The following is a 25027-nucleotide window of genomic DNA, read 5'->3' as shown; positions in this document are numbered from 1 at the left end:
AATCTTTCTCCCGACCTTTCCGCACCTCCTCTCATGGGGCGTACCCCTACATACCAACTTGGTGATTCTGCACCTCAAAACATGGATCCTGCTTGGTTCCAGCACCTGGAAAGTTTATGCTCAAAGAAAGTACAAAAGGTTTGTGACACCCTGGGTCTGATAACACCCCTGAAACTCCATATTCACCAATGTCATGTAATTATGATATGTTCTGTACAAGGTATGCCTTGTTTGGTATAATTTTAAAAGTCTTGATCTACTAAACATTAATTTTCTGTTGGATTGTACATGCTATCGTATGTGAAGTTATAAAATATTTCTGTGAATGCCATTAGAACGTTGTGAGTGGGAAACACTTAAAACAGCCATTCAGGTAAAACAGTGGACTGGCCAGACAGCATTAGTGGCTCATTCATTCATGCAAGGAGAGACTCAACTATCCTAGGGACTGTATACAATGAGGGATGCACATTCACAATGGGAATTGACTGACCAATGAGGACGACCCCACAGGTCACAAGCCCCAATTGTTCTAGTAAGGTGGAATGGACTATAAAAGAAGGGGAGTGACATCATAGCATGGCTCCACTCCCATACAACTCAATACTTGAAGGATCCTCTGGAAGACAAAAGGACTTTGAAAGGGGGTAGGGAGTCTCAGGCAGGGAAGGTTGCCCAGCCTGCATTTAAGAAACTGCTTGTACCAGCTAACAAGGGTGAGACCTTGCTAATTCAAATCTTATTAGTGTGTAGAACTTTGACTGTGATCTTATGTTTATTTCATTTGGTAACTACTTTTAACCTTAATATACTTGCCACTTATAATCACTAAAATCTATTTCTCTATAGTTAATAAACATGTTTAATGTTTTATCTTAACCAGTGTGTTTTTGAGTGAAGTGTTTAGACAGACTCTACTCAGTAACAAAAGTTGGTGCACATTTCTTCCACTGTGAGGGAAGGGCGGACTGGATAATAAACTTCACTGGCCAGGCTTTTGACCAGGGCAAGATGGTATGGTCCTGGGCTGGGGAGGCAGCTGGAACTTCTCTCTTGTTGGTTTGTGAGTGGCTGGAAAGCATTCATTGAACTAAGATGGGTGTGGTCCCTGCCTGTAGATGGCTGTGTAAGTGCAGCACCTACCGGAAGTTTGTGGCTTTCACAGTATCACAATGTGAGAAGGAGCCCAAGCTGGTCAGACAGAGAGCTCAGTTGTATCCCAGGGGTTCTGCATACCATCACAAGGATTTATTACACAGTAGAAAGTCCTCCACACAACATTCTTACCTGCAGAAATGCTCCAGGTTTCAGATTAGGTGCATGTCCCAACAAATCTCTCCAACGTCAACAACTCTTCTTAGACTATTCTAGAACAACTATTCTAGAATATGCTTTGACCCTTGCAAAGTCAGGATTATCCCTAAGATGTCTTAGGGTCCATCTAGCAGCTATTACAGCCTTTCACCAATACATAGATGGATACTCGGTGCTGTCACACCCAACCACTAAAAGATCCCTTAAGGGTATAATAAATCTCTCCCCTCAATCTCGACTTCCTACCCCCATATGGGACCTAAACTTAGTACTGAAAGGGCTGAGTAGGCCCCCTTTTGAACCCATGGCACCTGTTCCCTAACGTACCTATCAATGAAAACTGCCTTCCTGATAGCGATTACTTACAAGAATAGGCGAGATAGCAGCTCTGATGGCACATCCCCCTTACACAGTATTCTTTCTAGTCAAGGTTACGCTCAGGCCACATCCAGAATTCATCCCTAAGGTAACATGAGTAACATGAATCAATCAATTCACTTTTCAATCTTCTACCCTAAGCCTCACCAAGACAATAGGAAGGCTACACAACATAACCTAGATCCCTGGCCTTTTTCCTTGATAGGACAAAGGCCTTCAGAAGGTCTCCTAGACTTTTCCTCTCTGTGGTGGCAAGATCCAATGACTCAGCAATATCAGCCCAAAGGTTCTCTAAGTGGCTGTCAAATTACATCAGACAGTGCTACCAAATTCGTAACATAACAGCCCTCCCCCAGACTCAATCTGTACACATTCCACAAGATCGATCTCCTCATCTGTCTCCTTCCTCAAGAAAATCCCTATCTCAGAGATCTGCAGAGCGGCAACATGGATGTCAGTCCACACTTTCGCAGATCACTGAGGACTCCACCTCTGATGCCATATTCAGCTCCACATTGCTGTCATCTGTAACTGACACAACTTCAAAGTCCCAGCCCTCCAAAAGGGGCACTACTCAGGAGTCACCTACGATGGAGCATCCATGGGGACACTACTCAAAGAAGAAGAAGTTACTCACTTTGTGCAGTAACAATGGTTCTTCGACATGTGTGTCCCCATGGGTGCTCCACAACTCACTCTCTTCTCCTCTACTTCAGAGTTGTTTATAATTCTGCAGTAGTGAAGGAACTGAGGGCAGTTAGCCCGTGCGTGCTGACTAGCCTCGTGGCACATCATGAGGAGAGATGGCGCATGTGCAGGTCCAATGGACACTGCTGCTGAAGTTCTCTGATCAGCAGCGCAGGGACACAGACACACCTACAGTGGAGCTCCCATAGGCACACATCTTGAAGAACCATCGTTACTGCACAAGGTGAGTAACTTCTTCATCCTGTTTTTTATGTATTTATTTATACTGCAGTAGTACGTATGAGCCCTGTTGTGCTAGTCCTGTACAAACACAGACCAAAAAGACCCAAAGAGCAAATCGATGCCAGTAATTATAAGCAAATACCATTTGTGTGTTTGCAAGACACACGCAACAGATGTCTGGCAAATGTCTACTTTGTCCACATTCTACTCTCTACTTTTAAAAGCTAAAGGTCTTGTTTCTGAGCACCAACCAGATTTTGATCGAAAATAGGCACTCAGATACCATGGCAATGAGCAAGTTATAAAAATCTAAACAGAACAGAATATCAATGCAGACTCTTGGATGATGGATAATGAAGCACACTGGATTTTCCATACCCAGAAATTGAAATAATTGCTTTCAAAGGTCAATACCATTGGCTGTATGGAACTGGAATCTTGCTGAGGAATAATAGTTCCTTGCTTTGGAAAACATGTAGTTCATTCATGTTTAAACATACAGGTATTATTCTAATTATCTCATTTTGACTTGAGATAGTCCTTTGTTTCTTTGTTTGTTTCCAAATGGTGTTATCACCTCTTTCAAATGGCACAATAATCTGGAACCAATAATACAAACATTTACGTCTTTATAAGTGGAGATCAGAAAATCATTTCTGCATATTGAGATTGGATATTGAAAATCTCCCAAATGGGAGCAGCACAAGGAACTTCTTCAGTGAAGACTGTTAGTCAATAACTTCCTTTGTACCCCAATTAATAATACACAAGCTGTACTGTAATTCAGCAATAATTATGAAGAAATTGAAGTGCAGTCCTTCTGAAACCTAGCCCAATATGAATTTTACTTCCTTTTGTTAGATAAACCAGCTAGCAATTGTTCACTTCTTTTTCATTAAGCAATATTATGTGAAATATACATATCAATATGATTCTTCTTCAAGTAGTGTCCCCGTGGGTGCTCCACTGCACTCCAGGATGCGAGGATGCGCCAGCACCTGGGTGCTCTACTCCAGGTGTTGGTGAGTCCTCAATCGGAGATTTTGCCAGCAGTGCCCGTCTGGGTTCTGCATGCGCTGTCCCCATCTTGTGGCACAATTGGCGCCCTTTTCAGCATATGCAACCCGGGCCCCTCAGTTCCTTCTCAACCATCCACGGTCCAAGTCTTTTCTTCTTCTGAGTAGTTACTCAGTTTTACCTGTAGTTTAGTTTACCTTACCTTAATCCTTCCCCGTTTAAAAAACAAAAACAAAAAAATTCCCTCAGACTTACCCCTCCGTTATAAGTAGAATTATACCGGCTTCTCCCGGCTTCAAACACTGTACCTCATGCAGGGACACTATGCCGGCTTTATACGGACACTCCGAGTGCATCAGAAGCCTCGGTGAAGAGCATATTGCCCAGAAATGCATCCATTGTACAAATCTAAAAGCCAGTGCCAGGCGTGACAGGGACCTCCGCCTGAAATTAATGCTCATGGAGCAGTCACTAAGACCTGCTTCAGACTCTGGGCAGGGTAATGGCTCCTCACAAGAAAACAAGAGAAAAAAGCACCCTACTCCATCTACAACTGAGCATGCCAAGAAAAGGAGTTCACCAGAAAAGGAGAAGGGTTTCAGTACCAAAGAGGCTTTAGGTTCCTCAGGTACATTGACTTCCTTGACAAGGAGAGACTCTCATCACTCCTCTAAAGAGTTGAGAGACAAAACTAAACAATCTTGTCCCCAACACGGCACCGTCTAAAGCAACGGTCCACACAACGGCTGTAACTGCCTCAACAACGGCACCAACTCGGACCTTGGTGCCGATAAGTGACATGGCACAGACATACACCGACCAGACTACACCAGCACTGGCGAAAACCAAGGTACCGATGACACCTACACAACTGAGCACCAAACGGAGCCATGGGCACCCATGGCACCAGGATATGTCCGCACCGGAAAAAGTTACGGAGCATACTTCAGCACCGTCATTGACAACGGAGCTGAAAACTTCAGCTCTGCGAAAATATGGTCAGAAGAACAAATATCATGAGAATGAGGAGGAATTTGTAACATCTTTCTCACTATCACCTCTCTGTGGGACTGACACCTCTCCAGTGCACTTTACTCATGAGCAGCCCAAGTCTCCCATCCCCTTCTCCAGTGATGAGGAGTATGATGATGAACAGGCTACCTTTTCTCCCCAACAATCATCACCCAGACATCGGCCACATCACAGACAACCAACATAATCATGGTTTGCGCCTCCATGGTTTGCTCCACAATACCGTATGCACCAACCTGGTTGGGACCCTTGGTCTACTTACTCTCCATCACACAGTAGACCATCAACCTCATATAGGCAGAGACAGATCACCTATTAGACCTACTCAAACAGGACCCAGAATAACTGGTCCTGCTGATGAACAGGATGTGAGTGCGGAGCAAGAAAATGCCACCCACCACACACAGCTCATCCTCACCTGACGAGACCATAGTTTCCCCACCCTCAACGACTGCAGATGATTTTAAGCAGTTCCAGGATTTGTTTAAGAGGGTGGCGGACAGTTTGGAGATCCCATTCCAGGAAGTGGCAGGGTCACAACACAACACAACACAAATTGTTTAAAATATTGCAGACCTCAGCTTCTACCAAAATTGCCCTTCCAATGGATGATGCCGTTATGGAGCCAGCAAATAACATCTGGCAGCCATCCACCCCACTTGTAAAAGGGCTGACAGAAAGTATTATGTCCTGCCAAAGATACTGAGTTCCTCTTCACCAATCCAGCTCCTAAGTCACTGGTTATAGAAGCTGCTAACCAGAGGAGCAAGCAGCAGCATCATAAGTCGACACCACATGACAAAGATGACAAAAGGCTGGACTTAATGGGCAGAAAAGTCTACACATCAGCTACTCTTCAATTAAGAGTAGCAAACTACGCCGCCTTACTATCAAATTACAATCACAAAAATTATTCCAAGATATCAGTTATTGAATTTCTCCCAGAAGATAGAAAACAGTAATTTCAATCCTTGATCAAAGAAGGGCAACTGATTACAAGAACAGCATTGCAGGCTTCCCTTGACGTGGCTGACACTGCGGCTAGAACTGTGGCAATTGCTGTCGTCATGCGTAGGGCATCATGGCTTCACTCTGCAGCCCTGCCTAAACAACTGCAGGCAACGATTGAGGATCTTCCTTTCGATAAAGCGATGCTCTTCGCAGGAAAAAAAGGATGAAGTCATGCATACCATGAAAGATTCCAGGGCTATACTCTGCACCCTTGGAATTTTCTCACCTGCAACAAGAAGAAGACCCTTCAGGTATCAGCTGTATAATTCCAGATACCAACATTACTTGCAAAACAGACAATACAAACAATCACACTCCCAACAAAGGCCACAATGACATCAACAGACTAACCAGCAGCCATCAACTTCCCAGGCTGCCCCTCCAAAGCAGCAGTTTTGAGGACTTGGTCAAGGGTCTGTACGACCTCCCCCGCCTTCAACAGCCAAAGTCCATCTTGTTCAAACTTTGACTACGGCCCATTTACCTACACTGGGCGAACATAACATCAGACAAATGAGTACTGGATCCACTATAGTCTTTACCCCCATACCTACAACCCAAACTCCTTCCCCGTCCTTCTACAAGAACCCATCTCACAAACAGCTGTTACAACAGGAGGTCTATCATTTACTCCAAATAGGTGCCATAGAGCATGTTCCCTCCCAAAACAGAAGAAAAGGCTTTTATTCTCATTATTTTCTCACCCAAAAGAAGACCGGAGGTTGGCGACCCATTTTAGACTTAAGAAAATTGAACAAATTCACAAAGATACAAAAATTCAGGATGGTTACTCTGGCTCCTGTGTTGTCAGCTAGTGGGAGTGGTAGATACCCTGAAAGGTAGGGATAGGATACAGAGTGACCTAGACAAATTGGAGGATAGGGCCAAAAGAAATCTGATGAGGCTTAACAAGGACAAGTGCAGAGTCCTGCACTTAGGATGGAAGAATCCCATGCACAGCTACAGACGGGACCGATGGGCTAGGCAGCAATTCTGCAGAAAAGGACCTGGGAGTTACAGTGGATAAGAAGCTGGATATGAGTAAGCAGTTGCCAAGAAGGCTAATAGCATATTGGGCGGCATTAGTAGGAGCTTTGCCAGCAGATTGAGGGAAGTGATTATTCCCCTCTATTCGGCATTGGTGAGGCCGCATTTGGGGTATTGTGTCCAGTTTTGGGTCTCCCACTACAAAAGGGATGTGGACAAGTTGGAGAGAGTCCAGCGGAGGGCAACAAAAATTATTAGGGGGCTGGAGCACAGGACTTATGAGGAGAGGCTGAGGGAACTGGGCTTGTTTAGTCTGCAAAAGAGAAGAGTGAGGGGCGATTGGAGAGTGGCCTTTAACTACCTGAAAGGGGGTTCCAGGGAGGATGGAGCTAAGCTGCTGTCAGTAGTAGTAGATGACAGAACAAAGAGCAATGGTCTCAAGTTGCCATGGGGGAGGTCCAGATTGGATATTAGGAAAAAGTTTTTCACTAGGAGGGTGGTGAAGCACTGGAATGGTTACCTAGGGAGGTGATGGAATCTCCATCTTCAGAGGTTTTTAAGCTGTGGCTTGACAAAGCCCTGGCTGGGATGATTTAGCTGAGGTTAGTCCTGCTTTGAGCAGGTGGTTGGACTAGATGACCTCCTGAGGTCCCTTCCAATTCTAATCTTCTATGATTCTATGATTTCAGTGGCATATCTACCCGGTACGAAGAATACCACTGCAGACAACCTAAGCAGAAAATTCGGCAATAATCATGAATGGGAATTACACAACACAGTCCTAGAAAACGTCTTTCATCAGTGGGGCTACCCCACAATCAATCTATTTGCGACAATTAAGAATCGCAAATGCCGTTACTTCTGCTCAAGAGCAGGTCTAGGTACATGTTCAATGGGGGACGCATTCTTCATCAACTGGAGTACAGGTCTCTTGTACGCGTTTCCATCTATCCCCATGATAGCCAAAAACATACACAATATATGCAAGGACAATGCGAAGGTGACAGCACCAGCATGGCCTAGGCAACCATGGTTCACTTACCTCACACAGCTGTCAATCCGTGCACCAATCACTCTCCCACTAGTTGACAATCTCCTCTCCCAGGACAATGAAACCATACGCCATCCACACCTGAAGAATTTACATCTCATAGCATGGTTTCTAACTAGTTCTGACAAGCTGAACTACAATGTTCAGAACCATGAAGGAATATTTTACTAAATAGGAGAAAACCTGTCTCAAGAAAACTTACCTTCAGAAACGATGTAGATTCTCCTTATGGTGTCAACAGAAGCAGGTCATTGCAGTAATGGCATCAGTCCCCACTATATTAGACTATCTCCTGGAAATAAAAAAATCTGGATCAGCGATTAGTTCAGCTAAAGTACACCTAGCAGCCATCACCACCTTCCATGATCTCATAGATGATACCACAATTTTTGAGCATCCAATTGTCAAATGCTTAAGACTGGTATACAAAATGTGTACCCAGGCATACTTCCTCCCATAATACCTTGGGACCTCAACTTAGTCCTCAGGACAATTATCAAGCCACCATTCGAGCCTTTAGCGACTTGTTCGTTAATGCACATGTCCATGAAGGTAGCATTTCTAGTCGCAATCACATTGGCACACCGTGTGAGTGAACTCAGAACACTTATGGCCCACCCACCATATACAGTATTTCACAAAGATAAAGTGATGCTACAACCTCATCCGAAGTTCCTCCCCAAAGTAACATCATCATTCCATCTTAACCAAAACATTAATTTACCTACCTTTTCCCAAAACCACACTCTAATGCACAGGATGTGGCCCTCCATACTCTGGACATCAGACGAGCCATTGCATTTTACCTAGAAAGAGCAAAACCTTTCAGGAAATCTCCCAAACTTTTCATATCAAATACAGAATGTTCCAAAGGCAATGCCATATCCACCCAAAGACTTTGAAAGTGGATTTCCACCTGCATCCACACGTGCTACGCACAGTCAGGGATAACACCACCCCAAAGTGTCAGGTCCCATTCAACCAGATCAATCCCTACATCCACAGCCTTCTTGCATAGCGTACCAATTACTGAAATAGGCAAAGCCGCTACCTGGGCCTTGGCCCACACTTTCATAAAACATTATGCCATCGATCAAGCATCAAGACATGATGCAGCAATCGGACTATCAGTACTCTCTTCTATTCAACCTAACAACTCTGAAGCTCTCTCTTCCAACTGAGGGCACTGCTCGAGAATCACCTGGAGTGGAGCACCCACGGGGACACTACTCGAAGAAGAAGAGACAGTAACTCAACTTGTGCAGTAACTGAGGTTCTTCGAGATGTGCATCCCTGTGAATTCTGTACTACCCACCCTCCTTCCCCTCTACTTCAGAGTCAAATGCTACGGCTGTACGGTAGAGAAGGAACAGAGGGGCCTGGGTTGCATGTGCCGAAAAGGGCGCCAACGACGCTTTGAGATGGGGACGGCGCATGAGCAACCCAGACAAGCACTGCTGGCGAAATCTCCGATCAAGGACGCGCCAACACCTGGAATGGAGTACCCAGGTGTTGGCGCGTCCTCGCATCCTGGAGTGGAGTGGAGCACCCACAGGGGGACACATCTTGAAGAACCTCAGTTCCTGCACAAGGTGAGTAACTGTCTCTTATGTGAATATCATCTCCTAAATATCATTTCCCATTTTAGGAGAGAAAAATCTTCATCTCTTTGTCTTTCCTTATAGTTATGCAAGCAAGACTCCCAGACAGAGACTTTAGTATGCAAATAGAGGAAGGCATACTGCAGAATCAGTTCAGAGGAACACACTTCAGATAGCATTGCCTTAGCAACGCTCTACTTAAGATTAGCTGAGAAACCAGGGTTTCTGTTATAAATCACTGTGTTCAGAATGGTCCAGCATTGTGATTGAGGAAATTCTGAAATTATTGTTCAGGCCTTTGCTTTGCAAAACTGCATTATAGTGAAAATGCTGGATACATACCCGAGCCATACGGAGGCCAGCCCTGTGCCCTAATGTGGTTCTGCAGTTGATGTTACACCACTAGCTAAGTGTGTGCAACAGTGTCACATTAGAGAAAGAGCTGAAAACAACAGACTGAGTATCTGGATCCTAAGAAGGCATATGTGAGAACTGTTGTGCAGTGATGTATTGAAGGCTTCTCTCAACTTGTCTGCGGGGGACATCAGCACTTTACCAATGTGGAGGACATTTTGACAATTCTCTTAGCAGGCCACTTTTAACTGAACTTCACTGCCCTTATTTGCTTAAGTCACAAATAGGGCTGTATGAAAAGTATGTCTGAATTCCCTTCTCTTTGCAAACTTAAATACCATCTTGGAAAAGGGTCTGCATGGGTCCCTGAGATTTCCCTCACATAGTTTAGAAAGGCAGCAAGTCAGTCCCTGGTATCAAAAAGGTTGAGAAACACTGCTTCAGATCTCTACAACACAGCTTAGGTGTCACCGGAAGACCCTGTTGACCTGCCTTCCCCCACCTTGTTGCCCTCCTGGTACGAGATGTTCTTCCTCAGATATCTTTGGTCACATCAGGTGGTTACTTTCCTTAAATCTTTATATGGTCTTCAGTGGGGCACTTGCTTTTTCTCAGTAAGGCAATAGGAGCAGAGGAAAATGCTGTTGCGAGCCATTCTTATAGCCATACAATTAGGAATTGTAGGTCTTCTGTTTCCTAGTTTGTGACTGGTGAGAAACCTTGTGGGTTCTCAGACTCCGCCTGGATTGGCTCAGGAGAGAGGGTGCTTCTTGGAGGTTGATGTTCCTGGAGAACCTGAACTGATCTGTGTCAGCTCCTGAGCCAAACAAACTGACCCCAGCAGAGTTCATGCAGCCTGTCAGAATCCTCGTATTTTTAATCTATCTTTAATCTGAATTATTATATTAGCCACAAGGGGGCACTCGGTATTTAAATATGAATAGTCCTCCTGGGTTCAGCTGTATTGAAGCCTTTAAAGTGTTCAGTGCACAAAATCTCACATGTACAGTATACGCAGAAACATGCATTGCTAAAGAACTTTATATTTCATTTTGTCACCATAATTCTTACACTATGAAATTACTGACAGTTTATCAATAGAGCTAAAAATGGACTTCGATTCAGTAACATGAAAGATGCAGCATTACTTTTTGCCGTAGATGTTAGATTTAATTACTTTGGCTGATAGACATGGCGTTGGAAGGAAGAGAGTTTATTTTCTAGGTGAAACTACATTTGATTTCAAATGTCAGGTAGAATAGCTTGTAGAGGCTTCGTAGTTTTCTTTACATGCCAGACAAATGTATTGCTTATGTGGCTACCTGGTAGAGGAAAATCGAAGAGGATTAGGGCTGAAGTGAATTGCCACTAGACCAGTGTTTCTCAATTAAATTTGGCCACAGAACACTTTTGAACTCGATAAATAATTGTGGAACCCCCCAAACTCTTAACAGTATTTTTACATATGGGGCCATAAGCAAATTATATACAAAGAACTAGGTCAACGTTTCTCAATTAAATTACACTTACACTCAATACCCTCCGCCGGAAAATCCGGGACATCTTCCCTTTTTTGGCGGCGCGGAGAACAGCTGCTCTCAGCGGCACAGAAAACAGCTGCTCTCGGCGGTGCGGAGAACAGCTGCTCTCGGCGGCGCAGAGAACAGCTGCTCGCGGAACCCTAACAGGGTTCCGCGGAACACCAATTGAGAAACACTGCACTAGACCAATAAGTCAGCACAAGTCAGCCTCTGGTGAAAGTAAGTTTGCTACTGTTGATAATGTCACATGTTTGTCACTGTGGATATGGAAGAGTGATTGATGGAAATTGTCATCTGCATTCCTAATCGCAGCAGAACACTGAAAAATACAGTGTGAGAACAGCTTCTGTGGGTGGTTTTAAAATTCAACTGCAATAAAAATCTGCATAATTTTCTTTGCTGGCAAATGTTAAGTCAACAGCATACTTTGGAGGAAATAAAAAAGAAAAAGCATGGGGATGAATGCAGAAAATATTAATTATGGTGGGTTTTCCTTTCCTATGACGCTTTGGATGTTGGTCACTGCTGAAAACTAGACTTGATAGATCATTGGGCTGATAATATACTCACTAAATCCTGAGGAATTCAGTTATGTAAAGAAGACTTTCAAAGTATTCTTTTAAAATTGCATCATGTCTTTTAGCCCATCATCTCACTCAGAGTGGCTTGACATAGGCAGTTTAATGAAAACTAAGATTCTTAAATCCCTTAGTCAGCTTATGTCTCCTTTCCAGGAATACATTGTCTGGCTATTCAGGATTTAGCAGAAGATGTTAATAAACCTTAACTTACAAGAATGACAATATTTAATTAAACCAATTTCAGCAGTAAAGTTAACCTGATTTTTTCAGGGTTTATATCAGAATTTATCCTACCGACTCAAACTTGAGGCTTGGTAGCAGCATATTCTCACAAGGCAATGCTGGATAACTGGGAGAGGGAAGTTATGGTATGGAGGTCACTTTGGTGCACCCCCTGTAGTCAGGTTGAGTCCCTGCCTCATTTTCCTTTTTTGGGCTATCAATACTTAAAATTTCCCCTTCAGGTGTGTAGTTTATTTAACGAAAGTCTGAACATAGTATACAAATTAACATAAGAATGTCCATATTGGGTTGGACCAATGGTCCATCTAGCCCAGTATCCTGTCTTCTGACAGTGGCCTATGCCAGATACTTCAGAAGGAATTAACAGAACAGGACAATTATCAAGTGATCCATCCCCTGGTGTCCAGTCCCAGCTTCTCACAATGAGAGGCTTAGATACATCCACAGCATGGGATTACATGCCTAACCATCTTGGCTAATAACCATTGATGTATCTAGCCACGATGAACTTACGTAATTCTTATTTTAACCCAGTTTTGGCCTTCACAGCATCATCTGGCAATGAGTTCCACAGGTTGACTGTATGTTGTATGAAGAAGTACCGTCTTGTTTTGTTTTAAACCGGCTGCCTATTAATTTTATTGTGTGATCCTTGGTTCTTGTGTTACATAAAGGGGTAAATAACACTTGCTTATTCACTTTTTCCACACCATTCATGACTGAATAGACCTCTCTCATATCCCTTCTTAGTCTTCTCTTTTCTAAGATAAACAGTCCCAGTCTTTTTTATCTTTCCTCATATGGAAGCTGTTCCATATCCTTAATCATTTTAATTGTCCTTTTCTGTACCTCTTCTATTTCCAATATATCTTTTTTGAGATGGAATGAACAGAAATGCAGGCAGCATTCAAGATGCTCTGATTGTTTGGCAGACTTCCTACTTCTGACATATTTTAAAAATGTTAGCTGTTAGTTTGAGTCTTTTGCTTTTTGCTCTTTAACTTCTTTGGTCTGCCTAATTATACTTTTACACTTGACTTGATGGAGTTTACTCTCCTGTCTATTTTCTTTAGGATTTGATTCCAATTTTTAAAGGATGCCTTTTTGCCTCTAACTGCTTCTTTTGTTCTGTTGTTTAGCCAGGGAGGCATATTTTTGTTCTCACTCTCTCTCTCTCTCTCTCTCTCTTTTTTTTTTTTAATTTGAGGCATACTTTTAATTTAAACCTCTAATATGGTGTTTTTAAAAAGTTTTCATGCAGCTTGCAGGCATTTCATTTTTATGACTGTTTCTTTTAATTTCCGTGTAACCACCTTCTTCATTTTTGGGTAGTTCCCCCATCTGAAGTTAAATACTATTGTGTTAGGCTTCTTTGGTATTTCCCCCCACCCCACCCCACCTCACCCCACCCCATAAGGATGTTAAATTTAATTACATTATGGTTGCTACTACCAAGGAGTTCAGCTATATACACCTCTTGGACCAGATCCTGTGCTCCACTTAGCACTAAATTAAGAATCACCTCTACCCTTGTGGGTTCCAGGCCTAGCTGCTCCAAGAAGCAGTCATTAATGGTCAAATTAGCCTTCCCTCTACTGTTCTAGGAGATTAATCTTAGTCAGTCTTCTCCTCTGAGAGGCCCTTCTTCCAGGCTGTTCACCAGTAAAGCCCTCTTAGGCCAGGATCTTCCTCAAGACTTAGCCCTCCTGGCATCATCTGAGGAAGGGTTCTTTCTCTGGATTCATGGCCCCTGCATAAGTCAAACTGATCCAGCTCTTCAGTGGAGCAACATTGTATTTTCCCAATGACCTGGACCACCTGCCACTGTCTAGTAAGGTCCCTTTGCTGGAACCAAGGATTTCTAGGGCTTTACTCCTTGGGAGCCTGCTCCTTCCAGGAACACCTTTTTTTAGTTCTCCTTGTCTGGTGAGTTCACTAATCAGCTCCCTTGAGAAGTACTTCCTTCTGGGGCCTTGTAATTGAGCCCTCAGAAGCCTTTATTTAGACCCAGGTGCTCCTTACCTAATCAGCTGCTACCTAACTACTTAGGCAATTAACTATCCACAGGTGGATCTGGGTTATTTTATTCTCTTTAGTGGAGTGTGTCACAGGTAGGCTGGTTTTCTGTTCCCTTCAGAGGGCCTACTATTCTATGACAGAGAACAACTTTGGCCTCTAGTTAGTCTCCCCCCCACCTTTTTTTTTGGCTGAGACTTCTCTGTGCAGCCTGGTCTCTGCTGTGTGTCTGTGTTCTTTCACCTCTTTGCTGTGAGTTTCTCCTTTTGTACTGTTTCACTTCTTTGTACAGATAGCTGCTCACGTTGCTGTAAGCCTTTTGGGTTATATCTGTTTCAATGCATTTTTATCTCCTCCTTTCTCAGAGAGTTAATTGAAGGTGAACACATCTCTTAGGAGTTTGGCTGGATACATCTTGGCTGGATTCTTGATTTATGCAGCTATACTTGTGGCTAGATCCAACATAGATAAGGTCTCAGTTGCTTCTTCAGTTACTGCCTATGCAATAGGAGTTGAAGGTAACTTATGATCTGTCCTAGCAGGAATAGCTCTTAGAATATCTTTGAAATTTTACTGGTTTAAATTTTCTTCAGTCCATTTTCTGAAACATTATTTCATCTCCTCCAGTGTTTGAATATTTTGCAGCTCCTCGGGAGATGCTCCAGCAGAATCCACTTCCCATGATGGTAACTGACTCTGGGCCCTGTTTGACAGAGACCTGTACTGAGTTGAGGGGTCGGATTACTAATGGTGGGGGCTTGGCAGAGGGCAGGCTATTAGGTTTTATGTCTGTCACATCAGGGGATGTGAGGAAAAGGTCCTGCAGTGTCTGTTCAAGTGACTGAAGGCAGATCTACACTAGAAGTGCTACATCAGTACAGCTGCTCCGCTGTAGTGCGTCTGGTGAAGATGCTGTATGCCAATGGGAGAGCGCTCTCCCGTCGGCATAATTACTCCATTTCTGCAAGAGGCAGAAGCGCGTCTCCCACTGACACATAGTGCCGGTGTGGATGGTGCTTAGGTCACTGTAACTTGCGTCACTCAGGGGATGTATTTTTCACACCCCTGAGCGATGTAAGTTAGATTGACTTAAGCGGTAGGGTAGACCTGCCCTGAGTTGAAGTAAGAGAGGCAGTTCTGCTCTCTGTGACTGTCTGCATGTTCCTTAATATCAGTGGCAGTGTTCATGTAGACAGAGCCCTTCACCAGGCAGAAAAGCACAAAGAAATACATAGCAACATACCTTGTGTAGATGGCACTACCATCTCCCAACAATCCAGCATGTGCCTCTGATACATCCTGTGACATGGTGCCCTGTCCTTCCTCATTGGGTCCCAGTGTTGTCAGGGATCATTTCAGTCTCCATTGACACCCAAGAACTGGGATTTGTTCAAACTCATGTGAAGGAGCATGTTTTACTTGTTTTGATGCACCTTCAAGCCTTTAGATTTCTCTTTGGACTGCTGGGCCAGATACTCATTCATCTGTCAAAAACAATGGTGTTCTGAATCGTCTGGATTAGCTGGGATTGGATCTCATCATCGTTCATAATCTGAATGAGTGTCCTGGCATCTGCCTTGGGTCAGCTGTCAGCACAATTGTAGGATAGCTTCTGAGAAGAAATGATCCCAGATCCAAAACCAAACTGAGTACTGGAACACAGTGATCTTGAAGAAGATTCTGACTTAAAAAGTGTTTGCTGTGGGACCTGATGTATGTACATTCCATTGTGTACAATGAGGGACTTCTAAGAAGACTTGATCCCTAGGGTCAAGTGGCCACAGAGTTCAGAAATTTAACCAAAAGAGCCACTCAGAAGTTACTCAATTGCTCAGCTGCAGCTATAGCTGCAACACCAGCATTTCCTGTTCTCACCAGCACTATAGAATGATCCAGCGTCGGGGGATGTGGTGTTGCATGGACTTGCTCAGAACAGTTAAAACCGTAGCATGAATTCCCATCTGCCATTGGGAGGAGTTTTGTGTGGGACACAAACAAAGTGTGTTACAGATAAGTTAGGTGGTTACAATTCCCAAAATACTGTCGGGTAGAGATGGCTATTAAGACTTTCTTCCAACCAAAATTCAATGTCTTAGAGTTGACAGGGGTAAAGCTCTCTCTCTCTCTTCCTTCTTTGATTCTGTGGGGACACTGATGTAATAATGAACCCCCTCATTCTGCCCTTTTTCTCTTCAAATGTGCTGAATGTAAACACTCTGTAGGCTCCTAGATCTGTAATAGGGAGAGATTGTAATAGCAACAGAGTTTCAACTATAGTTCTGGGGTGTTTTCTCTTCCAATTTGAATTTAAAAAATAAAAATAATATCTTGTAATGTCTCCAATGTATCTGTCATAATAGAAAATTAAAGTTAATAGCAGCTCAGCCATGGGTGAAGCATTCTTGAAAGCTGTGGCTCTGCTGTCAATTTCCGTTTTTTAAAATCAGCAGGAGGAGTTATTTCAGCGTGGTGGCAGCTTTTAATTGCACTTCACCTTTGGCCAAACCACTATAAATTCTTGACGCTAATGAAAATCATTCACAGGGAAAGCTTCATAGCAGCCAGAAATATTTTTTTTGTGAAAAAGGAGGACAGCTTTATTAACAACATTACAATACACAGAAGATTGGCAAGGAATATCTAAACCATTTGCCTGCTGTGACTCCATAACTCAAGGATAGGACAGACCAAATTATAGGGGAATTACTTCCATGCATTTTCTATAACACTGTTTCTTATGGAGACCCCATCCAAGGACTCTCTATTGTCACATACTAGGAGCTGGCTTTCTGGCAGTGGCTCAACCGAACTCCCTTATAGCTCAGTCTTATGTGAAACTGAGCTATTATCAGATCTATTGGAAGTAGAGGGGCTTTGCCTTACAGACACTCTCCCTACACTCCACACTACATGCATAGGTGAGTACCAGGTAGTCACCAACCCTACTGATCCTCTGAAACCCTCAGAGCTATGTGCTGCAAGAAGTGTAAGCTATGGCAATGTCAGAGAAGATTTGCAGCATATGCTGTTCAGCTTAAGAAAAATTATTAGTATTAAATTAGTGACCAGAGGCCTCAACGGAGATTGAGGCCCCACAGGCTAGGCAGGAGATAGTCCCTGTACTGAAGTACTTAGAGATTAAATAGGCAAAACAGACAGTGGTGCAAGAGAAACAGAGCCATGGAGCAGTGAGATGAAGTAGTTTGCCCAAGGTCACAGAGCAGGTCGGTGGCAGACCAGGAATAGGACCCAAGTCTTCTGACCCCTAATCCTGAGTACTACCCACTAGACCACAAAATTGTATCAGAATAATACCAGGCACGTATAGCACAGAGTGAAAAAATAACTTGTGAATGCCAGATAATCAACGTAAATTCCTCCCTTCCCCACCCTCCACCTAATCCTGTTCATAGACAGGACAAGGTAAGTAGCTACAAGTACTGAAAAAGATACAGGCCTTCCCTACAGTTATCCTTTCATAACTAGGTTGTTGTGAGTTATCTCAGATCAGGCTATGTAATGTCCCAAGCAAAACCAACTGTTGCCTTGGCAAGTAGTTTCCAAGTGTAGGTCCAGTTGGGACCTGGGATCGCCAACCTGATGAATTGCAGCCAGGGAGCCCAGTCCTTGGTTTCAGGTAAAGGGCATCTCTGTGTGGCCTGTTGCAGTTAAGCAGAGTAGAACTGCTGAGAGTAGCAAAGCCAGAATTAAACGTGTCTCATTTAAAGATGGTGAAACTGATAGCAGCACGTGATATGCAAAGAGACAGACATTACAGAAATCAGGAGGAGCAAGGAACAAAGGAATGGTGAGCATAATCACACATCTTGAAGACTAACTCAAAATCTAGATTGTGATAACAACCTCCGTCATTGTTCAGAACAGGAATATTTGTAACCTATTGATTTATTAACAACTGCAGGGTTCCTTAAATCAGCTTCTTAAACAATTAGAAGAGGAAAAGAAAAGTCTCCAGAACCAACTGAAGGATTATGAGCTTAGACTGGAACAAGAAGCAAAGGTTTGTTACTGCCATCTCCATCTAACCAGACATTTCTAGAAGTTGTTATGCTATCTGAAATGTCTAAAGTTTTGGCGTAGAGAATGTAATGATTCCATGAAACATAAAATGAAAAAGTCCTGGGATACATATGTTTATTTCTTCCCTTTTGTTTAACCTCGCTAATTGTTTTGTTTGATTGTAACCACTTACCCATTATTTTTAAATGTAGGCTTACCATAAGGCTAATGATGAACGGCGCATGTACCTAGCAGAGATCTCGCAGGTAAGTAACAAAAACTTTGCCTGGGATTGAAAAGGTAGTGAAAAATTAAGGCATTTGATACCTGGGAAGCCATCGAAGATAGCTTGGAGTATTGGCATCTTATGGGGATACTTGAGGCACTTAACACCTAGGAAAAATGAAATACTGCATCTCTTCACAACTACCTTATGGCAAGGATCAAGCTGACTTGATATTTTGAAGAGAGAGGAGAAGCTTGAACTCCTACATCATGATTTTAAAACCTGGGTGCCTAAGTTTAGGCTCCTGAATCCATATTTAAACACCTAAATGAAAATGGCCTGATTTTGATTTTCAGAAGTGCTGAGCACCCAGAAATCAGATTGAAGTTAATGGGAGTTGCAGGCTCTCCGCACCTCTAAAATGAGGCCACTTTTACTTTGGTAACTAATTATAGATTTAAGAGCTTGACTTTGGGCAAAAAGGTTTGGCATACTCACCCTAGGTCCAACTCCAACAATCCTTAATAGCAACCAGCATTCGTGCTATTAGAGTTAGTTGGGAATCTTTTGATTCAATCGTCCTTTTGTTGAAAAATGCTGATTCATCAGAACAGAAGCTTCAAAACAAGGTCAAGTTTGACAAATTTCACGACTCAAAGTAGAGGAAAAAGATTTAAAATGGTTGAAGTTTTGTTTTAATATTTTTTTAAATTAAAAATTCTGGTTATCTGGTTTGAAATTATTTTTTGTTTTTAAATTTAAATAATTAGACTGAAAAAAGGTTAAGTAAAAAGGTTGAAATTGAAACAAAATGTTTCAATTGACTTGCAGGGGAATTGTTTTGGGGTTTTTTTGGGGGGTGGTTTTTGGTTTGTGAATATTTTCAAGATTTTGGACTTTTCATATTGATTCAAGATGGGGAAAATATTTCAGATTCTTTAAAAATGTTTGTGGGACAGGAGAACAGTTTCCTGCCCAGCTCTACCCATTGTCCATGCTCTAGTATTGGCTGTTGCATCCAAGAGAGATGAGATTACCATGCTATTGTAGCTGGATGTTTCTGCTGAAATGAACAGAGCAAAATAATGAACAGTATTGACCGTAGGCTTCAGCATTAATTTTCCTTTGAGATGAATTGGCTATTTCACACCTTTCAGAGATATTGTTGCCATCTGTCTGCAGGCTCAGGATGATAATACAGTTTACATTAAGAAGAAGTTCACAGCAGTAAGAGCTAGATCCTATTATTTTATAAAATGAAAGATTAGATTTTATAGCATAGTTGGATTTATTCTGCAGCAAATTATGTTTTTGTGGAATACACAAGAATTTATAATACAAATTGGAAGTTACCTTTAGAACTTTACATTATAGCACCTCTTATTCTGAAAGAGGTCTTCTTAAATAGTGTAAAAGTAGTAGTTTAACATGATACTCCAGAACTCTGCAGTGAAGTGACTATCATTGAATTGCCAGTGTAGCTAACTGGGGTGAAAGGTTGTAATTAGCAATGTTTCCATGTGTTTGCACAGCAGGCAAGTGGTTTACTGTGTGTAGTCATTGCTGCCTTAGCGAATGGAGGAAAATTGCTGAAAACAAATTTGCAGTGTTAGACCAATGAATCTGGGGCTAGTAACATGAAGACACTGTGAGAGGGCTGTGGGAGAAAGACAGTAGTAAATTAGAAAATAGTGTTATGCCTGAACACAGCTAATGAGTGTGGAGTGCTCTTTGATACTTTTATACTTAAATAATTTAGGCCACTGTTCAGCAAGGCACTTAACCATGCCTAACTTTAAGCACATGGTAGTCCCATTGCTTAAAGTTAGGCATGTGCAGCAGCACAGGACTCAGCAAACAGAGCTGTAAATGTGAGTTTGAGTGGGAGTTTGCAGATGGGGAGTATGTGTTCTGATTTTGTTTTGGTGTTTGTTTCGGTCGTTGGTTGTTTTATTTTTGTTTGTTTTTATTTTTTTGACAAGAGTTTTAGGCAGGAAGGCTATGACAGGTATGGAGGCAGCAGTGGTAGTGACCTAAGCCATGGAAGAGACAAGGAAGATGACAGGATGTGGAAGCTGTGGGATGTACATGATCCTAGAGTGGGTATCTGAGAAGAGCTTTGTTTGTATGAAATGTTGCTTGATAGCGCTGATGGAAGAGAAGATCTGAGGCTTGGAGATGCAGGTGGAAACTATGGTTGAGTTTAGAAGAGGATTCAAGCAGATGATGGAGCAAAGGCAAGAGGAGGTTGAAGGGAAAAGTCAAGGTTTGCAGACGCAAGCTGGACTGAAGAACTCAGAGAGTAGACTGCTGGGTGAGAAAAGTGGTGAGTGGAAACATGTGGCTACAAGAACCAGGCAGAAGAAAAGACTGGCCAGTGAAGGAGAAATAGAGCTCAGGAACAAGTTTGCTGAGTTGGAAAACAATGATGGGACACAGCAGGCTGTAGTGTAACTGAAGGAGGGAGGGCAAGGAAGAAGATAAGAGCGGCAAGTCCTGTAAGAAGACAGGAAGACCCAGTAGAGATACTCAGAGTTCAGAGCCCCAGGACGATACAAGATGACTTGCAGAAGATTGCACAGAAGAATAAAAGACAAGAGGACTTGCAGCCAGAAGGAACAGGAGGAAGGCTGGAGAATCGCACCATCACCAGGAAAAGGCAGGTCTACGTAGTTGATGACTCCCTACTAAGAAGAACAGACAGGCCTGTCACCAGAGCTGATCTGGAGAAGAGAAGGGTGTGCTGTACTCTCTCAGGAGATAAGATATGGGATGTGGAACTGTGGCTAAGAGGATCCTAATGACAGCAAGAAAGAATCCACTGATTATCCTTCATGTGGGAACAAATGACACAGCTAGATTCTCACTAGAACATATCTCGGGAGACTGTGCCACGCTGGAGAAGACGTTTAAGGAAATGGAAGCTTAGGTGATCTTCAGTGGGGTCATGGACAGAGGACAGTTCTCATGGGATGGACTCCACCTGAGTAGGGAGGGAAATAGACTTCTAGGATGGAGGTTGGCACAACTCATTAAAAGAGCTTTAAACTAGGAACTCAGGGGAGATTGTTGTTAGATGCTCGTATAATCTCCATGCCTAATTTTAACATTGAGAGGGAGGAAAATCAAGTAAGAAAGGATGCAGCAATGGAGAAAGGAACAGCAGTGAGTACGAGAATGGACATTAAGAGGAAGAATAGTGCTGACACCAGTCAGATAGGTGATACTGGGAGTAGAGCGACTACCCAGTCGGATGAGGAATGTGGGCAAAGCCAAGTAGCAACGGTTAAGATGTCTGTACACCAATGCAAGGAGCCTGGTCTCCAAAATGGAGGAAGTAGAACTACTGGTGCAGGAAGTGAAACCAGATATTATAGGGATAACAGAAACATGGTGGAATAGTAATCATGACTGGAGTACAGGTACTGAAGCATATATGCTGATCAAGAAAAACAGAACTAAGGGCAAAGGTGGCAGAGTAGCATTGTATATTAATGATGGAGAAAACTATAAAGAAATTAGAAGTTATGGAATGGATAAGACAGAGTCTGTTTGGACCAAAATCACTTTGGGGAAGAAAGCTATTAGAGGTTCCCCTATACAGAGCTTGGGGTGTATTACAGACCACCAGGATCCGATTTGGATATGGATATGTTTTTAATGAAATAAATACTATTGGGAATTATGTGATTATGGGAAAATTTAGCTTCCCAGATATAAACTGTAGGACAAGTGCTACTAATATTAGTAATAACAGATTTTCCTGGATGTGATAGCTGACAGATTTCTTCACCAAATAGTCACTGAACTAACAAGAGATAATTCCTGTTGTCTGTTGGCTGCATGTGTGTTCTCCCACTGTGTATATTGTCCCAGCTCTGTGTGGATAACCGAGACACAAAATTAGGTGGAGGTTTCTAACCATAAGAGAAGTGAAGTTCTGGAACAACTTTCCAAGGGGAACAGTGGGAGCAAAAAAACTAACTGGTTTCAAGACTGAGCTTGATAAGTATATGGAGGGGATGGTATGATGGGACTGCCTACAATGGTATGTGGCCCATTGGGGACTTCCAGTAGCAAAAATCTCCGATGGCTGGTGATGGGACACTAGATGGGGAGGACTCCAAGTTAATACAGAGAATTCTTTCCCAGGTATCTACCTGGTTGGTCTTGCCTACATGATCAGGGTCTAACTAATTGCCATATTTGGGGTCAGGAAGGAATTTTCCCTTGGGTCAGAATGGCAGAGACAATGGGGTTTTTTTGCCTTCCTCTGTAGCATGGGACATGGGTCACTTGCAGGTTTAAACTAGTGTACATGGTGAATTCTTTGTAACTTGAAGTCTTTAAACCATGATTTGAGGACTTCAGTAACTCAGCCAGAAGCTAGGGGTCTATTTCAGGAGTGGGTGGGTGAGGTTCTGTGGCCTGCAATATGCAGGACTAGATGATCACGATGATCCCTTCTGGCCTTAACATCTATGAGTCTAAGTACTTTGCTGAATCAAGACATTGGAAATAGATACTGCCATTCATGCTGTACTTACTCCTTGAGTAATTCCACTGATGTCAAAAATCAGTCATGGGTGGAAGAATCTGGCATATTTTTTTTCAATTTTATCAAACAACACACTCTCTAAGAATCTGTCCTATTGAGTTGGCAGAGGCTGAGATGAATGGGGAATTACCACTTATGGCTGACTAAGCAGTATTTCTATATGTGTTGAGGCAAATGTAGCAGCATGAGAACCATTGTTCAGTGTTAGTGATAGCAGTTGTCTAATGCAATACATACATGGAAGCACATTAGAAACCAGTTTATATTTTACAACCAATCACAGATGTGGTTCCTCGCTGTGATAGGCTTTTTTCCCCTCTCATGAAGAATGCATTCACATATTTTAAAATGTAACATTAAGATTTTAAAATAATCCAAACCATGTGCTTTGTTAAAATGGCATCAAAGAGATCCATGGCTCCACACTTTTAGAAAAAGTCATCTATGGCTCCTTAGCGTGGCCAGCTATCTTGCTTTGCCTTATGATCCCACAAATGGGGGCTCTGTGGGTCTGGAAAGTTAGCAGGATTGTGTCAGACATGGAAGCAGTAAATTCCACCAGACATGGAAGCAGTAAATTACTGCAAAGTAAGCCTGAAACATTTTACGTTGCTTCGCCCTCCGTTCTGTGGAAATCTCAACAAGAGGATGTTTCTGGGGTAGCAATTGGATATGAGCCTGGAGGCATCAAGAGGATGTTGTGAGCCATGGGACAAAAAAATGACAGTTTAAATCCTCCCAACAGTTTTGCTTTTTATTACCATAGTTTTATAACTGCTTCTTGGATTTTACATCTGTAGTGATGCCCTCTAGGGGCTGCAGGTAAGAGGTCAGTGCTGCACTCACTTTTTCAAAATAGTGCCTGTTCTCACTTAATAATTTAATAATTCAAATTGTACAACAAAAGCACTAAAACTATAATGACATTATTCTTCCTTTCCATGCAGGACAGTACATAGGGGATAATTGCTTGCAGATTGAAAATACGGGATTCTTGTCCTAGTGATAAATGGATTCAAGTAATATAGTCACTAATTCAGCGGAGAACTTAAACATGTGCTTAAGTCTTGTTGATTTCAATGGGACATAACTTTAAGCATGTGCTGTGCTTAAGCATGGGTTTAAATTCTTTGCTGAATCAGGGTCATAGTGCTTGTCTTTTCAAAATCAGCATGAGGAGAATTTTTGCTTTCCTAGCTACGTATGTACTTGGAGGGTAACTTGTTTTATAAAAATTTAACCATTGCAGACATCAGCTACACTTAAAATTGCTGAGAGGCAGAAAATAAATGCAGTGCAGTTCAAGAGGGAAAAGCAGATACTGAGGTAAATCTTTCATATTCTCTGTTTTCTGACTTAATACATTTATATAAATACTGTCCCTTAACTATCATAGCCCTGTATCCAAGATTAGATTGCTGTGGATAATCCTACCGACAAAACATTGATGTCCGTATAGCTCTTGGTAGTCACTTTAAATCAGCTTATTATCTAACATTATGAACTTTTACAAGAACGATAGTACAATACTCATACAGTACAAGTGGCCTTTGTGGAACCTCACAGAAGGTTTTGGCGTCCTTCCATATAAACTTCAGTCAAAAATAGGCCTTTTTTCTAAGACACTGTTCTTACGTTCTCCAGTCCATTAACAGTAATGTAATTAAATGCTGAGTCTGGTTCTTCTCAGTCAGTAGAGATTGTACAGCTGTCGAGTGGATGAGAATGTGAGTAATTTCAGATAACCTCATATCAAAACCTAAATACTTAATAAATCAAAGCCAGTTTTTAGTTATATAGGTGCAAAAGAGCTTCCCTAAACTGTTTAAATGTAAAGAGCGCCAAGCTGTTTAGGGGAATTCAGAACATAAAAATGTGTGTCTGGACTAACTTGTAAGCCAAGTTTCAAATTGGAGCAGATTCTTTACTGAACATGGAAACACTAACAAATCCTTAACTATATCATTGCAATTGAGACATGATACAAATTGAAAACAGCTGTCACATCATTAGATTATAAAAACTAATTGATATGAAAAATACGGTTTTCCCACCTGTTTTCCATTTTAACCTCTCATTCAGGTCATGAGTAAGATATATTCTGCAATGTTAACTGTATTCACTGATTCCCACACATTGGTCTCATGGTCAGAGTTCAGTAGATTAC

The 25027-nt window shown here is 42.3% G+C and overlaps 1 protein-coding gene across 2 annotated transcripts in view; it reads left to right on the top strand.

Annotated features, from left to right (window-relative positions):
- CCDC169 (coiled-coil domain containing 169) overlaps nucleotides 1-25027 on the top strand; it is a 60024-nt gene that overhangs the window by 12344 nt on the left and 22653 nt on the right. The window contains exons 5-7 of one of the 2 annotated variants that reach the window (XM_067562746.1): nucleotides 17979-18077; nucleotides 18289-18342; nucleotides 24110-24186. In XM_067562746.1, coding sequence (XP_067418847.1) covers nucleotides 17979-18077; nucleotides 18289-18342; nucleotides 24110-24186 — 230 coding nt within the window. The remainder of the gene's footprint in view (nucleotides 1-17978; nucleotides 18078-18288; nucleotides 18343-24109; nucleotides 24187-25027) is intronic. The other variant, XM_067562747.1, reaches the window with a different exon arrangement.

Source organism: Emydura macquarii, unplaced genomic scaffold (assembly GCF_026122565.2).
Source record: "Emydura macquarii macquarii isolate MOO-44397 ecotype Brisbane River unplaced genomic scaffold, CSIRO-AGI_Emac_v2 contig_2473, whole genome shotgun sequence".
In the NCBI taxonomy this organism is placed as follows: domain Eukaryota; kingdom Metazoa; phylum Chordata; order Testudines; family Chelidae; genus Emydura; species Emydura macquarii.
This window is presented reverse-complemented; position numbering and strand designations above follow the sequence as displayed.